This window comes from Phaethon aethereus (genome assembly GCF_964289735.1).
Source record: "Phaethon aethereus genome assembly, chromosome: 17".
Taxonomy (NCBI): Eukaryota; Metazoa; Chordata; class Aves; order Phaethontiformes; family Phaethontidae; genus Phaethon; species Phaethon aethereus.
This window is the reverse complement of record NC_138593.1, coordinates 12,418,061-12,435,854: the sequence shown is the minus strand read 5'-3', so window position 1 is coordinate 12,435,854 and position 17,794 is coordinate 12,418,061. Positions and strand designations below refer to the sequence as shown.

The following is a 17,794-nucleotide window of genomic DNA, read 5'->3' as shown; positions in this document are numbered from 1 at the left end:
GCGACAAGCCTGCCAGAAATCTTACACTGGTCCCAACCAACTTCCGGTCAAACAAGGACATGTGTTGGTCGTCCAACCCTCTTAGCTAAAGGCAAGATTTCAGTCTTAGCTGAAAATTAGTGGAGTGAGACTGGAGAAGGTAAAAGAAGATTTGAAGTGGATCCAAACTAGTTGATACAAAACTAAAAACGAAGCACAGCTCACAAATCTTTAAAAATGCATATTTTCATATTACTGTTAGGTTTCCTTTCCAGAAAACTTCTGAAAAATGTGCGTGAAGCAGCAGGTCTCGTTCTGTTGTGTCCTTTGCTTTCTAATCTGTAGACTCTAAGGCTATGGTTAAGCTGGTCATTGTACATAGCTAAGCTTTTATTCTCTACCCCATAACCATTCTAGCTGGGCAACATTATAAGGGTATTGTACAAAAAAACATAAATGTGATTCTGAGAAAGTAAGATGATCTAAAATCTCAGATTCAGTTAGGTCTAAGAATGACAAATCTTTAATACTTACTCTTATCTCCTTCTAATGAGCAATTTTTAATTTTTTTTACTATTATTATTTTTATTTTACTCCTAGGGGAAAAACAAGTACTGCTAGACCAAACTAAATTAATACATCTTAAAATACCATTTTTTTAATGACACCAGAACTGAAACAACTTAATTCTAGTTCTCACTACACTACTCAAAATGGGGTACACATCCAAGTAAGTTTGTTTGGAGGGATTAAACCCAAGTTTTCACCTCTCGCAGCCTCGTCTCTAACTCCAGCAGGCGGTTCTTGTCAGTGTGATCTTGGTGACTCATCTTTTCCAATTGTTCTTCTAATTTTCGATTCTGTGCCTCTAACTTTCCAGCTTGTGTTTCCAAGTAGAACTTCTGTTGCCTGAGCTCTGAAATCATCTCCTCCTGGGCTTTCCTGATAGAAGAAAAGCACAAGTGACAAACCCAAAATGTACTTAACATATGTCCTTTCACTGGGGTAAAGTAAGGAAGAATATACTACAAGTTTCCTGTTAAGCAGAATAGTTAAGTTCATAGCTTAAATTCTACATCCCAACTTAAAAAAAAAAGTCAACTTTCTATTCCCATCTGTGAAAGATCCATGTACTATTATATTCATCAACACATGCCCAGAGCACTAAAATTCCATGTTTGCAAGTTGCACAGAAAAATTAATCCTGTACACAGTAATCTGCAATATTTAAGTTCATTCAGTTCATTCTTCTCATTTCACTTTCTATACAGGAAAAATAAATGCTAAGAAAAGTTGTTTTCACACAACATATTTCCATGAGATAAGAGAATCCCTATGGTTCAGGGTTTGGGGGGGTAGAGTGTTGTGGGTTGTTTTGTTGTTTGGGGTTTTTTTTAAGGTGTAATGGACCTAGAGCTTGACCTACATTGAAGCGAAGCTTTGTTGTCTCCGATCAAAGTCTTAATCTACAAAGTGAACAAAAATAATTACTTGTGCTCATAAGAGTCTTGAGAGCTGGAAACCATTAATTATTACCATAATAATTTGAAATTGATACCCTCATAAAAAAAGAGAGAAAAAAAAGAAAAATAATGAAAAAATTACATTATTTACAATTCTTGGAATCATTTTATCATGCATTGGAAGATTCTGCCTTGTAGCGTGCTTTCTACTTTGAAGTCTCACAAAGCTCTACGTATATTAATGAATTAATATTTTAGGAAGTTCACTGTGAGATAAACTGTTATTAATCCTATCCCAGAGAAATTCTGTGGGTTACCCAAGATCAAATAGGAAAACTTTGCAAAACTAAAAATAGAACTTAAGTCTTCTGACTCACAATTCTGTGCATTGCACACAAAACCACCCTTTCACCCTTTCTCTTTTTTTAACCTACCTCTACAGATTATTGCCAGCCAGAACTGTCAAATGGTGTTATTGCACTTCCTACTGTTTACTGGGCTATCTTCTCAGGAACCTGATAATCATTAGTTCCTGATATACTGATGGAACAAAAGCTAGCAGTGTTCCCTTCTCCTCTGAAGGGTTTAATCACAAGTTCTCCTCTTTAAACATGCTCAGATTAGCTGTAGCTTTTGTGGATTCAAAATACAGTCCAACAACAGATTTATACATTTTCACCACCACGATTCCCAAAATAAGCACAAATTCATTAGCTGTCTGCATGCATAATAAAGCAATTTTCTCTTCAAATGTTAATTCTGTACCATCTTCTACCAGTCCTGCAAAATGACATTACTTGACAATGTCCCTCAATAATCTATTCTAAGTCGTATGTTAAAGCTTTATTATATTTTTTTTCTTGTTTTCTACGGATCTCCAGTCTAGTGTCCTGCTCTCAGAGGATGCATATAGCACAGCTAAGTTCTTACACTCAGTTCAGCACCAATGACTGTGACCCTAGACCTCGCATGTGCTGCCCAGGCACATGCTGAGACAATACTTCTCTTTTATTTCAGAGTGCAGGTAAGTTATGGCTTTTGCTGCCTCAGCAAACTTCCTGAGTGATTAACTGGAGGTTGTCTGGAGCATAAAGCAACACAATTAAATTTCTCAGTTATTTCTGTGAATATTTTTGGCTGCTTAGGCTAAAATAACTTGCTAGATATTTGAAACAGAACAAAAATTGGACCCATTATGTAGCTGGAGGCATAATCACCGCTGAAAAGGAAAAAAAAGCCAACTCTGCTAAAATTCATCCTTGCTTGATCCTATACAATATTACAGGTGAATCTATCCAAGCACTTCCCACAGAGACACTACCAGACATTGCATCCAGCAGTTGATGAACACTGAAAACCTTTCAGCAGATAGCCAAAATTGATGAATCTCTTAACTCAGTAAGAGCATATACTACTTTAGCCCTACCTTCCAGGATGCATCAAACAATCCACGCTTTGTCCTAAACTTGAAGTAGAATTCCTATAAGCCATTTATGACAGAAAAACATCATTATAAGGACAAGGAATCTCAGTTAGAATCGAAAGCGAAAGTTCAGGCAGACAAAAAGATCTGACACAGAAGATTTTCTGTGTTTAATAAATAAGAATTTACCACAAGAACAATTGCTGATTACACAGCAATTCATTAAATCTTGACCAGTAGTATACCCCAAAACCACTGAACTGACTACTACACCGGTCATTGATGAGAACTAAAGAGAGGCTGAAGCCGACAAGGCAATAGAAATATATGCAAGTGCTACCTGGGTTAGGAAGAAAACAAAATGAATTGAAGCAGCATTCTGAAGCTGAAGCATCTCCTACTTCACATTACTTCTTCCTGTTTCAGTAACAAAATATCTCACTCTTGCAACCGGCAATTCAAAGACATGCAGAAAAACTTTTGGCTTAAAATTCTAGTTTTCTTACTTGTCTTCTCACCCATCAAGGCAGGATGGAATGTTTGTGAAAGAAAGGTGTTTATTGTTTTACATTTCAACAGCACACAACTGTCACAGGAATCAAGGAAAACATAAATCTATTAGCAATATGTATGTTCAAAAAAGGAATACATGCTTCTCCAGAGGTATTTTAGACATTAAAATTATTAGTATTCATTTAACATGTTTGGTAAACCTGCACAAAGCACCAGCCTTAGGAAAGGCTCCAAAGTAAACATTGTAATACAAACCAATTTTCCTAGTCATGTTTGAGGAAACACAAAATACACAGTGAACCACAACTATTTGAAGAACAAGCGTATTTTTGCATCACTGAAAAAACAAGCAGGGAGCACAGCAGGCCTGCAAGACAGAACCACTTTTACATAAAGAGATCTTACTGAGAACTGTTCAGTAGTGACCAATATGATAACCGTTGTTATACTTACATGTTCCTCTGGGTAAAAAGGCTGCTATTTGCTGCCAGTTTATTGGCCTCAGACAATTCCACTATTCTCTGCTCCAGTGACCTAATCTTCGAATCCATTGCATTGATCATCTGAAACAGAGCAATGTGCCTTTGAGACTGCACAATAGTAGTGATTATAAAAACAGTGTTTAAAAAAAGCCTGAACTTTTACAGAAACAAAAAGAAGTAAAACAAAACTGATCAAAAAGAGCATCACAGATTCAACTGCTGGGGCTATTTACAACTACTGTATACTGATTTAATATTAGGAGAAAGCAACCATTTTATTAGCAACCATTTTATTATCAATGCAAAAAGTAATGGGTACACAGCAAGCTACACGGCTACTTTTAAGGAAATATTCTTGAAAATACCTTGAATTAAAAAAACATGTCTTTTAAAATTAGTATTAATCAGTGGATTTCCTTCAAAACAGCTCAGCAGCACTACAAAACCTCAAACAAGATTATCTTGCTTGAAATCAGTCTCAGAAAGCTACTCTTAAAATCCTTTGATTTCCAATTAACTATACGTACCGCCTTCTGTTCAGCCAGGACTTTACATTTCTCACGTGCTTCTTCTTCGTGTCTTCTGAGCATATTCTCAAGTGCTTCCTTATCTGCAAGATCTTTCTTCATCTGATTTTCCAACACCTAAATGAAGACATTTCTTTTGTCTAAATTATATCTGTTTCACTGGGCAAAGGGCAAGCAGAAAGAAAATCATCATGAAAGACAGAAAGTTTTTTTAAGCAACTGATCATCTCTCAAGCAAAATTAAACCCAAGATGCAATTGCACGAAAACCATGCAATGGAGCAAACTCCAAAAAAAGAGCTCCTCAGTTAACTCCTCAGTTATCTCTGAAGACTGAATTTAATGATGGAATTTCATGAAGACACGGAGATAATGTAGATTTTTAAAAAATTATTATTTTAAGTCATATAAACTGTGTTCAAGAAATAGTCCATACTATAATGCAACAGAAAACAGAAAGCTCTATACCCAAACATGTACAGTAGAGGAAGTAAGCAAGTGCAAATCCTTTGGGTGTCCTATCAATATAGCTCAGAAGTAATTGTAAGTTCTGTAAGTATGCATGAGAAGGCAACTAAGAACCCATGAATTCTTCAAGTCAGAGACACCAAATGAAACAGCTAAGTAAAAGACTTCTTTTTGTGGCATGAATACCTGTCATTAAGAACAGAACTAACTGTTACATTTTTTTTTTAAAATGCATGTTATGTATGTATGTCCAGAGCTTTAAATCAGTTGTTAAACTGAAGGTCATTTCCTTCAAAGGCAAGTTTTTAAAGGCACAAAGTCTGAAGACCACAGGATATCTTTTACTGTTCCAGTTACAAACATCCCATGTCCTCTTTCATCCCTTTGAATCACTTTCACCTGGCTTCCTGATTCCTCCTAATAAACCCTATATCATATGTCCCCATAATACACTGGCTCTCTTTTTCTTTTAATGTCACCACATCTCCTTTCCCAGCATCTGCCTCTGGTCTTCCTGCTTTCTATCGCTCTCCTCTCATTACTGATTACCACATGCTCTGGTCTGCCAGGAAACCTTCTTACATCTCTTTTTTTCTTTCATGTTTCTCTCATAGAAATTCCTTCTCTCCTCTTAAATATTACATCCTCTTACATTTAAGCTGCAATGTAGAATTAAAGTCCTGGGTAAACATAGTAGATAGACATTGCTCTAAACAGATTATGCTTAGTAGAAACAAGATTCTTAAAAATGCATTTACTGGCTGATGTACTGCAGCTTCTTTAGAAAAATCCTTAGCCAGTGCACATACTCCTATTTCCCAGCTTGTTTTTCCTAATTTTAGATTGTGTTATGTTTCGATTGTCTTATGTTACCCTGGAAAAGACAAAAACAAAGTGGGTTGTTTCTGTGGCTTTTTGGCAGATGTTACAGCTCCAAGAAGATGGAATTTCAGAAATACTTTAGTATTTGCTGAATTGAAAACTTACAGATGAGCTGTGTGAATATTCTTAGAAAATCATCAGTAGGAACTGAAATCTTTTTCAGGATGTGAGATCCAATAACATTAACTATTAGTCAGCAATAGTCAAATTACAATCAGCAACTGCCTTCCTATAGAACTGACTTCAAATGCCATCTGTTTTAATGCAGTGCTAAAGACAGATAAGGTACAATGGCACAGACTATAAGAAAAACTTAGTCAAATTCCACTAAGCTCTCTGAACTTTTCGGTAGCAAGAAGGCAACTCGTAAGACAAAGCAATCAGAGCCAAAAGGCAATTGTTTTTCCCTGGACTCATTCTACCCACAAAAGTTTGTAGGAAGATGATAAGAAGATAATTTTACTTTGAGTTTTTCCTCATAGAATTGTTCCTTCTGTTTCAGCTGCAACTCCAGATGTTGTGCTGCAATCTGAGCCTCACGATGCTTTTCTTCCAGCTCCTAAAAACAGCAGAGATTCATATTCAGACACAAAGAAATAGTAGGTGCTGTGTGTATGTGTTACATAGGTATCAAACATTCATTCATTGTCTTTTTTAAGGCTTCACACTATAAAAATCCCAAGACCAGGGCTGTCATAGTAAAAAAACATTATGAGTGCTGCACATTATCAGTTTTAAGTTTTGCATATTGCTGCTGACCCATCTACTGTAGACCACATATACTGTTAAAGACAAAGATTTCTACTGCCACAATAAGAATCTCCATTTCCCAGTAAAATATTCCCAAAGATGGGCCAAGGTTGTTTTGCGAAAACAAGCAGTTATAAACACTTGATAGCTGCAGTGGCATCACAGGAAGTTCAGATCTATTTTTAACAAGGTCTCTCACTTGTTTTCTCACAGAAGACCACAGTAATGGGGCACTGCCGTCTATTCTTTCCATTCTACATTCTTAGAGTGGGAATAGTATTTACTGTGCTATATTCCTCAGACAAATGTGGTCAGAATAATTGTTTATAAATTGCTTGGAAAATGAAAAGTGAAGAATGCAATATATATGGTCGAACATACCAGAATATTTTTAATCTCTTTACTTCATACCAGATAGTTTGAGCCATGCACAGTAAGGTCTTAAATAATTCTGTATCTCAGAAGTTAGCTATTTCTGCTGTTTGACTATATTATTCAGGTTATATCTATAATCACCTTTCAACAGGATACCTCAAAGAGTTGAGCTTAGAACTTCATGCTCATTCATCATCATATTTGCCATTCCAACTATTTCCTTACAACAAGAGGCAGATCCAGGTCTGTCATTCACTACCACTGGGTTGACCCTTGCATAGGCAAGCCCAGGTTTTGGGATGCATCCAGGTCTCCTGTCTGCCTTCATTATTGCACAGCACAGGAAAATTTCCTGGTATTTCTACTTTAGCTCTTTTCATATTCTCTTTTCTGATCTTCCTCATCTTGAAAATGTACAAAGACATTTTTTTCTCCAGTAATTGCAATAGACCTCTTTTTCCAGAAGGGAGAATCAAAGAGAAGGTTCACCAAAAGTAGGTCATCTACAGTGCCTAGTACCCAATGCTTCTGCGAGGAATGGTGATTGCTGCTTTTTGCAATTGAAATATGTCTCCCAGCAACAAGAGGGACAACTCACCTCCCTCAGAAGCCCACACATTTCAGGTCCTGGCAGAGAATCAGACAACCAGATCAGCAGCAGCTTCAAAGCTACCAGCATCAGATTGCTCATATTGTAGCAGAAGCTTCATCAGTTTCTGCAGTGGCACTTAACAGCCAGTGTGGGCTTACAAAGGTAATTTCTTACCATTCCAGTTCTCACTTACTATCCTTTACGTAGCGCTAACTTTGTTATTAGCATCATAGCAAGTACTTACTTTCAAGCAGTAATAAATATCTTCTCTAACTTGTTTCTTAGTTATTCAATTCTCTACAGGCAGATCAGCAGGTAATTCTCAGGTACTGCTAGGTAAGTGTACATGAAACCAATGCCTTTATTCAACAATTTCCACCTTATTCTATGCAATTCTGTATCTTCAGCTCCCTTCCTACCTTTCTATACCAGGAAAAGTCAGAAGTGTTTGAAGAGATCAACTTGAGGGAACAAACAGAGTAGAAGTGGAGAAAAAAGAAAAGTATTACCCTGTGCTCCCAGATCAGAGCTGCAAGGAACTAGGGGAGACTCTGTCAGATTAGTTCTTCAACACTTGTTTGAATTTTTTTATAAAATACTTCTGTGTCTCTTCAACATTCTGTCAGAACTCCATGGAAACTATAAGAAGAGCTAAACATATCCTATGGTGTAAAACAATTAGTCTATATTTCTGCATTCTGTTCCTGTTTTTTCTCCACAGAGAACGTAATCAAAATTAAGGAACAATCCCCAAATATACACAAGAGGCTTATGAAACAATTTGAAGTTTTACACTATTTCTAAACATAAAGATGGCTCTGTGCCCAGCAAAACCATAGCCTCCCACTTAACCATGCACTCATGTTATCAAAACAATCTGAAAGAACTAGCACTACTAAAGAACCGATTCTACCTTTTCCTGAGAATGCTCAGGCATTCTAATGCTAAAGTCTACACATGCAGCTATTGCCCAGAACAAGTATGGTTCATCTGTTGACTCCAAATACGGTTATTTGGAAGGCCATTTCCATTTGGCCTTCCTCAGGTGTGTGTATGCTCAGGATTGCTACCAATAAAAAGTAATCTTTTTTTCCTTGTTGTATTGGCAACATAGAATGAGAACTCATAGGAAACACAAAATTAATTTAATTATTCCACTATAAAATTATGCTTCCTGTCCCAGGTAAGTAAAAGTGGGAAAGACCAAGAAAGACCCTCTGCTTGGTTCACTGTAGACTGACATACCAACTCACTCTAAAGATTTAATAGGTTTAACAAGGAGAGAAACAAGAAATTGCCAACAGAAAAGGTATGTGGGTGAAAATGGATTCCTGACAAATATTATCTTTGGAGATGAACAGTTTAGATGACTAATTTCTCTCTGCTTCAAAATATAAGCATTTCAAGTAGATCTGACCTCTAAATTCCTTTGCAATTTAGTTTAAAAGCTAGATATCAATGTTTTTATTGTTGCAGTATCCTGTCCTGAGAATGTTTTACTTCTGAAATAATCATTAGGTAATTAATTTAAATATTACTAAGGTGACTTAAAAGTGCTCCCACTGAGTCAACAAGAATTTTAAAGTAGTATTAAGAATAAAGGTACAGGAGTGAGCTTGTAACTAAAGGTGCAATTAGAATTCAAGCGCTTAAGCTTTCTCCAGTATGACTGGTACAAGAAACAAATCCCTTTACTCAACAATTTCCAGCTTATTCAATGCAATTCTGTGTCTTCCATTCCTTTCCTACCCCCTTCTTACAAACTCTTACCCCATATATTTTATTTTCACTTCTGCTCACCAGAATTTTTTCTGCCATCTGTTGAATCTGTTGAGATTTAGTTTGAATATCTTCCTTAAGTCGGTTTTCTCTTCGTTCCACGGTCTCTAATCTCTTCACTTGATTCTCTAGAGAATGGCGCCGTTCCTGTAGAGCAATTATTAACTGCCATTTAGGCTAACCATTATCTTAAAGCAATGAGTAGTTTCTAGAAAAAGTCAGCTGAAGTAGTCAATAGATGGTTGTCTTTTATAGTTTAAATTCTCATCATTCCTCAAATCCCTTACGCTAACCACATGTCCTTATTTACTCCTCACTGAAAATAAAAAGCCTCTCAGTTTTCTTCAAAGAAATATATGCTTTTTAATTAAAAATTGATTAATATCATTATTAATATGTAATTTTATTAATATGTTAATTAACATTATTAATAACATTACTTTCCCATTAATAGTTACTACAGGAATACAAGCTGTTCCCAGTCATCCAAGATGAGGGTTTCTAAACTGAGACAATAACTCTCAATAACTAATTTACTCTAGATAGACGTTCTCCACTCACCTCCGCTTCAAGCAATTTCTTCTTCATGCTTTCATTAGAATCTTCCCGATTCTGCAGTTTCTCTAACTCCTTCTCAGCTCTCTCCTTTGCTTGACGAATATTCTGAAGAAGTTCAGTTGCCTCTGAGCTAGCTTTCACAGCCTAAAAGTCCAAAGGAGAGGAAAAAGAAAAAAAAAAAGAGGTGTTATAAGAAAAACACACACACAAAAACTTACTATGTGAAAAGTTCATAATCTCAAGACGGTCAACGATTTGAATAAAATTGCTACAGAACTTTGGCCTAAAATTAAGGCAACCTACAAACATGTGCAGGAACCCAAATTCTAACTTCTGTTACATAATTCTTTTGTTTAACGAAAAACTGAAAACCCAGGAGACTTACATTTGTCTTGCTGTACTTTAAGTTTTTAATTGTCTCTATGTACTGAAAGTAAAGTCTACCCCCAAATTCATCTCAAGTTCTTGGAAAGAGTTCACAAAATACTCTTACTAAAACACTAGGAAAATAACCTGTTGGCCTACAGATAATTCCTTAGAATTAATGAAAGGAGAAAAGGGGAGAAAATATGACTGTTTTGAAATATTAGAAGTACTATTTCTACATAGTTTTGGCCTCCTATTCATATTGTGGATCACTAACCCTTGAAAAAGGCCCCTCTCAGCAGGTGCCAAGTTTGAAAAGGTCTCTCAGTGGACTATTATGACAAACCCTTTCTTTTCTGCTGAAAGATCCCAATAAGATAAGTTCCCTTACTGTGCTTACAGCACCTTCTTAAGTGACAGACTGACCACAACTGCAAATGTTAGAGATTATGTACTTCCTTCAGCTTACATTGCTATGGTATTTTAATTATGTTGTGAATCCTTATCATTCAACATTTTTACTGAGAAGAACTGAACTGGAAAGTGATTTTGCAATTAAAACATAGCATACTGGGAGACTAAACCAAGTCCAACGTGTATTTTATTGGTGAGCTAAAACCACCTGAACCTTGTCTTCAGGAGCAAGGGAAGAGTGCATTGCATACAACATACTCAAACTGGCCTTTTAAATTAAAATTTCTCCACACTACTCCAGTTCTGACTCAGCTTCATTTGTAAAAATAAACACTGTTGACATGTCTCAAAAGCCGAAAGCATATTGAGAACACCAATGATTTCAGATACCAGTTCCCACCCCCTTTTCCTTATCATCCCCCATGCTATGACTAATTCTATTTTTGAGGATAAAACAAAGTGCATCCCTCCTCTGCATTAAGGTTTCACTGGAAAATCTTGTGGAAAATTCACTTTCACCACCCAGACATTACCTTTGTCAGCTTTTCCTGCAGCTCCTGGATTTTGGCCTGCTGCTCTGTATTGATCTACAGTTAAATAAAAAGATGAGGGGAAAGAGTATTGTTAAATCAAAAAGGAAAAAATGCTCTCCACTTATGATACCATATTTATTTTAATTCACTTCACAAAAATCTTTGTTTCTCCCTATAAATTCTTACATACCAAAATGCTCCTTGGCAAATCTACTGCCATTATACTAACTTCTGGCTAATTTCATATTTTGGTCACAAAGTAGGTTGTTTAGTGTGAGAATACTCAGAATTCTTTTTATTTTTTATTTGCTATTCTTTATTCATAAAGAAAACCCTTACGTATTACTAACCTAAGTCCAAACTCAGATTACACATAATGGCCTATCTTTGCCTAGTTTCTAAACACAATCCATTAAGAACAGGATATTCAAACACAACTTGATACCAAATCAGAAACAACAATGAATCACACCAAGAAAAAGATTTTTAAAAAAACTAAAATAAAACAGGGAGGGATGTGAGGTTGTGCATGCCATTAACTAGACAAAGATACTCTTGGTTTCTGAGCATAATATGAAAGTCTCAGGAAGCAAAGTCCAGGATACTGAAGTAGCATACCTTCTCCAATTTGGAATACAACTCTCCTGCTTCATTTTTTCCTTGATCTTTAACCTGCAACTTAAATATGAAATATATAAAAGTCTCAGGAATAATTGTAGTACACTGGTCTTCTATCCAGTCACCTCATGCAATTTGAACACAAGCAGCTACACAAAGTATAAATTAAACTTCAAGTGTACAATTGAAAGACATTTTGTATTAGTTGTACAAACCACACTGATCTCTAAAGGACAAACACACAACTTCTTTTGTGTGTGTGTGTGTGTGTGTGTGTGTAAAACAGCACTAGAAATTCAAGCAAGCATCATCCCTCCATCCCCTGAAGCCTAAACTACCTTTTGCAATTTGTTGTGACATTCAGTAGCTTTACGTTTGAATTCTTCAGCTGCCAGTCGGGACTCTCTCAACTCCGATTCATAAAGATCACTACGCCTGCGAGCTGAAATAAGATCCTCTTCTAATTGATTCATCATCAACCTCATTTCTTCTACTTGAGCTTGATATTCCTGTAGTCATGATGGAAGGGAAGGAAAAGGTATTACATTTTAGAGGCAACAGGGGAAATACTTGGAGCAGCAGATCCCAGAATACTGACTGCAGGCAAGAGGCACATTTAAGAATATGTGGAAGAAAAGTAAAGTACAAAATAAAACAGTAAGAGCTAAATAAAATAACATATCCATGGTGTTCTGGTTTGAGTTTTGCCATTTTCAAGTCAATACCTCATAAAGGTCAAATCATTGACTTTTTGAGAGTGGCTTCACTGCAGAAACACATACATACATCTACGTACAAATGATAAAAATTACTTACATTTCTAATTTCTGAAACAGAAATGTGCCTTTGAGTTGATGTCTCTGCTAAATGCCCAGATGCTCCCTCAAGATATATTTTCTCAGGCTGATAATATGACAATTACCAGAGATCTGCATAGCTTGGGTAAAAGGAAAGAAGGAGAAGCAGAGGGGTAACATACTGTGGCTTCTAGCCATCAGTTATTTTCTCTTCACAGACTTAAAAAGGATCATATTGCTCTGTGTGGGAGACAACCTAAAATCAAATATTAACTTAGAAAAACTGTCAAAAAGTCACACTGCCCATAGAAGATATTTGCCTATATAGGCAGAAATAATGATTCCCCATGCAGGACAGTACAAGATAGGACATTTGGATGGGGAAGGTGGGAAAAGAGAAGAACATTTGAATTTACTATCTCAATGAGACTGGGTACTCAAACTGAGAGTAGCTTGTGAGACTTGAAAAAAATAACTGGAAAAAAGAATTTATTTCTGTTTATGCAGCATTTACTAAGTGCTGTAAGTATACATTTTGTAGAATTACTCAAAACAAAACAAACACCAAAATCAAAGTATTTTTTATGAAGCTGAGAACAAGTAGAAAACATGCACATCAAGAGCTAGTAAAAAAGATTATGAAGGACTGACAGTGGGGGAGTCTATCTTTCTTTCCATTTTAATATCTTATAATACGCCTGACTACCTCCATATTCAAAAGAATAACTGTCTCATGACAAAAATCATGTTTGTCATCACTCCTTCCAGCCAGCCAGCTGTCCTTAGTTAGACAAGCGACTGCGTGAACACTGACCCTAACGTCACCCTATGATTCTCTAGCTTATGCAGATATTTATATTTAAAGAAGCTGGGCCTTTAATAAGTTGCTTTCCTGTCCATTACGGGGAGCATACCAGAATGGCTCTTTGGTTCATAATCCCCAAATTGGTTGTCCAGTTTGTAAGGCAGACAGGGGACCTACTCCTTCCTGTTAGTCTCCCTATGGATGTTCTTATTTTCTTGCTGGAAAGAATTAGAGCCTTTTTCTAATAAATGAGCGTACATTAACTCAAATATTCATTTCATACAAATACATTTGTGAATAAAAAAAGGCAGAATGGTTTGTAGGAATACATGTTCTGCTCAGAAATCATAACTTGTTAAGACTTCCTAAAATAGCTTTTATATCAGCAAACACTTGACCAAAGAATTACAGGTATGACTACAGGTGCCACTGTGAAAATGAGGTTTGGGAAGGGAGGAAAATGGGAAGGGAGAAAAGAAGGAAGAAGAGGAGAAAATTAGTAATATTTCAGTTTTTCTTGTTTCTTGATGTTTGCAAGTCTGTCTTTGACTAAATCTCATGGTAGGGTCAGAGGAACAGGCTGTGTCAACTCAAGGTGACACAGAACAATACCTCTTGCATATGCATTGATCACAGTTGGAAAACTATCAAGACGTACTTAAGCACATATTAATGGACAGGCAAAGCTCAGGGCATATACCTGAAGCAAATCACATCAGGGTAGCTGCATACAAATGAGTGGGCCTTTGAAAAAATATTGATTCTGCTTTGTTGCAAGTTCATCCATTCATATGGGTTTTCATCAGGTAATGACCAGAACTCAGGTTTAGTTAAAAAAACCCACAAAACCAAGACAAGCAAAAACCAAACACACACAACAAACAAACAAACAAAAAAACCAGACAACACACAATCCCATTATGCTCTTCTATTCAAGTATCTGGAGTTAAGATGAACCTACAGTCTTGCCCTGAAAATACCAAATGCCTAATTATCAGTTTTTGAAGATTCTGATTTGCTGTTAATTTTACACATTCTCTCCCAAGCTTCAGGTTTTCAACAGCAAAACTCTAAGGGACTCTTCCACCTCACCTCCCAGGTCCCTCTGACTTAAAAGTAATGATCCAAGTCTTTAATGGCTAAGATCCACCTGCTGGTATGAGTCAGCAAAAACATTTTTGCATATATTTGACAGGTGTAAAAATCTTTGCTAGTAAAAAACTGGCTGGATGGCCAGGCCCAAAGAGTTGTGATGAATGGAGTTAAACCAGTTAGTGGCTGGTCACAAGTGGTGTTCCCCCAGGGCTCAGTACTGGGGCCAGTTCTGTTTAATATCTTCATCAATGATCTGCATGGGGGAATCAAGTGCACCCTCAAGAAGTTTGCAGATGACACCAAGTTGAGTGGGAGTGTTGATCTGCTTGACACTAGGAAGGCTCTACAGAAGGACCTGGACAGGCTGGATCGATGGGCTGAGGCCAGTATGAAGTTGAACAAAAAAGCTAAGTGCCAGGTCCTGCACTTGGGTCACAACAACCCCATGCAATACTACAGGCTTGGGGAGGAGCAGCTGGAGAGCTGCCCAGTGGAAAAGGACCTGGGGGTGCTGGTTGACAGCCGGATGAATATGAGCCAGCAGTGTGCCATGGTGGCCAAGGCAGCCAATGGCACCCTGGCTTGTATCAGAAACAGTGTGGCCAGCAGGACTAGGGAAGTGATTGTCCCCTGTACTCAGCATTGGTGAGGCCACTCCTGGAATACTGTGTTCAGTTTTGTGTCTCTCGCTACAAGACAGACATTGAGGTGCTGGAACGTGTCCAGAGAAGGGCAACGAAGCTGGTGAAGGGTCTAGAGCAGAAGTCTTATGAGGAGCAGCTGAGGAAACTAGGGTTGTTTAGCCTGGAGAAAAGGAGGCTCAGGGCTCTCTACAACTACCTGAAAGGAAGTTGTAGCAAGGTGGGTGTCTGTCTCTTCTCCCAAGTAACCAGCGATAGGACAAGAGGAAATGGCCTCAAGTTGCACCAGGGGAGGTTTAGATTGGATATTAGGAAAAATGTCTTAGATGAAAGAGTTGTCAAGCATTGGAACAGGCTGCCCAGGGAGCAGGTTGAGTCACCATCCCTGGAGGTATTTAAAAGATGTGTAGATGTGGTGCTTAGGGACGTGGTTTAGTGGTAGACTTGGCGGTGCTAGATTAACAGTCAGACTTGATCTTAAAGGTCTTTTCTAATCTAAAAATTTCTATGATTATATGATTTTGTCACAGTGTTCTTGCACATGTTTTTCAGACAGCTCAGAAGACCACCCCAGATGTGAAAGTCTGCAGGATATTACAGATTCGTTTGTTGACCTAAGCAGCATTGTTATGTCATCCTGAATCTTCACAAATTAAAAGATTCTGGGACAAAACATTTTATTAAAAATTACTTGCATTGCTTTTCCTCTGTTACATGTGTCTGTACTGCCTCAGAATCTATTGATATTTATCATCACCAAAAATGTTCCACATTTCAGTATTTAAAGCAACTTTGCTAACAAAGCACCAGAACACAGAGTAATGAGCTTTAGATCCCTTGTATTACATAAAAAAACCATCTAGAAGAATGCTGTAGAAGTCTATGGAGGCCTGCTACATCCAGGGGGTTGTTTTTGCATTTCATTACTTTTTACATAAGAGCGGCTCATGTCTGGAGATTTATTACCAAGGTTTCTGGGCTTCCTTGTCTCAAACACTGTGAAATTAGTCAGTTAATGTTTGTAAAGTGCCTTAAAGATGAAAAACAACAGAAAAGCACTGTTTGAACAGCATAGTAAATTTCAATTTCTTTCTCTCAACACAATATGTTGCTATTAATTCATAAAACTGAACAGGTTCTATCTTGTAGACCATTTTAAATCCTAAAAATGTCCACATTTGTAACCATATTTTCATTTAATTTTGACATTTTTTTCCTATGAACAACTGTATGGATTAATGAATTTTCAACATCCCTCTGGTGGAAAAAAATTATGAACATCTACTTTGCAAATAGATTAAGTTAGGAAAAGAGCAGTTAGGCAACACAGATTCTATTTTGAAAGACTATTACACTTTTTAAGTGACCAGGTAAGAATGAAAAAAAGAAAACAACACAAAATTAAGGCTAGCTCAGTTGTCTCTCAGGTGGAGATTCATGAACATGTGAAATTTGTATAGGTTGACCATTTAAAATGGATAGTTCATTTCTAATGCAGCATATTACTAAAGCATTGCAACTTTCTCCTAAACTGGCTGTATAGAGAAAGTACTTTCAGGACTAGGAAAACAAAAACTTGAAGTTTGAAGTTCGTGCTTACTTGCAATATACACCAATTTTGTTTCATCCCATTTTGTTTAAGAAACCACGTGAAAACACACAGATTGGGAGTCATCACAGCCTACCAACATAAAACATAATCCTGGCAACAGAGCTAGAATATGCCAAAAATGCCTATTTGTAGATAGTCACTCTGCTCCCCGAAGAAGCAGGTATACCTGTTCTTTGATCTCTTGCAGTTTTCGGCTTTGCTCTCTGATATCATGAAGTAGCTGTAATGCCTTATCATCTTCCTGAGACACCTCCATCCGTGCCTGCTCCAGGCTTCGCTTTAAGCTCTGCAGAAAGCAAAATGTTCAATACATAGTCTTTCTTTTTTCAGATGGCTGTATAATAAAGATCTTTAGCTATACAAATGCCTCCTTGAGTGCAATGAGGCATCAAAAAAATAGAGGCACCAGTGATGGAACCCTAAAGAAATTCATGGCCAGTGCTGCTTCTGTCTGGATAGAAGCAGCTCATTTTACAAATACTGTTTACTATACTTAAAACTTAGTTCAAATCTCTACTTCCTCACATCAGGTTTAAAGACAAAAAACAAATAGAGATCACAAAAGGCATCCAATATTGACAGCATTTATCTATATTTTATCTAGCACTATTACTTCACAACCTAGATACAATCCTTCAACTTCATGGTACTAACAAGCCTATTAATTTTTCTTGTTGCTGTTAAGCGAGTTAAATCATCATTGAACTTCTACAAAGGACAGAAGAGTTGTTTCTGTATCTCACCACATACCTTACCTGCAAATTTTGACAGACCAGTGGTCCTCCTATCAACTGTGTATTATTCTTCAACAGAAAGATACAAAGTGATTTTTATTTATTTGCCTAGTAACATTTGGTATAGGAAAATCACGCAGCCCCATTTTAAGATATGCTTCCCAACAAACCAACCAATCAGAAATGCTTTACAATTCTCTGAAACAAAGTATTATCTGGAGTTTTGTTCTTGGTACAAAAGAGGAAAGAGAATATTATATCCAACTGAAAATACAGAGACTATTAACTAGAATGAAAATATCCTCACTGGAATCTTGCCAGGACGACTGGGCAGACATTCCAGCTCCCATGAAAAATGCCAAATGATCTTTGAAGACATGGTTTTAAGG

General features: G+C 37.0%; 1 protein-coding gene across 2 annotated transcripts in view; it reads right to left on the bottom strand.

The window, feature by feature from the left end:
• CIT (citron rho-interacting serine/threonine kinase) overlaps nucleotides 1-17,794 on the bottom strand; it is a gene marked incomplete at both ends in the record, with an annotated part of 71,136 nt that overhangs the window by 28,656 nt on the left and 24,686 nt on the right. The window contains 10 exons of one of the 2 annotated variants that reach the window (XM_082007845.1): nucleotides 747-921; nucleotides 3,832-3,941; nucleotides 4,388-4,504; nucleotides 6,200-6,295; nucleotides 9,254-9,379; nucleotides 9,794-9,934; nucleotides 11,104-11,157; nucleotides 11,722-11,775; nucleotides 12,060-12,230; nucleotides 16,838-16,957. In XM_082007845.1, coding sequence (XP_081863971.1) covers nucleotides 747-921; nucleotides 3,832-3,941; nucleotides 4,388-4,504; nucleotides 6,200-6,295; nucleotides 9,254-9,379; nucleotides 9,794-9,934; nucleotides 11,104-11,157; nucleotides 11,722-11,775; nucleotides 12,060-12,230; nucleotides 16,838-16,957 — 1,164 coding nt within the window. The remainder of the gene's footprint in view (nucleotides 1-746; nucleotides 922-3,831; nucleotides 3,942-4,387; nucleotides 4,505-6,199; nucleotides 6,296-9,253; nucleotides 9,380-9,793; nucleotides 9,935-11,103; nucleotides 11,158-11,721; nucleotides 11,776-12,059; nucleotides 12,231-16,837; nucleotides 16,958-17,794) is intronic. The other variant, XM_082007846.1, reaches the window with a different exon arrangement.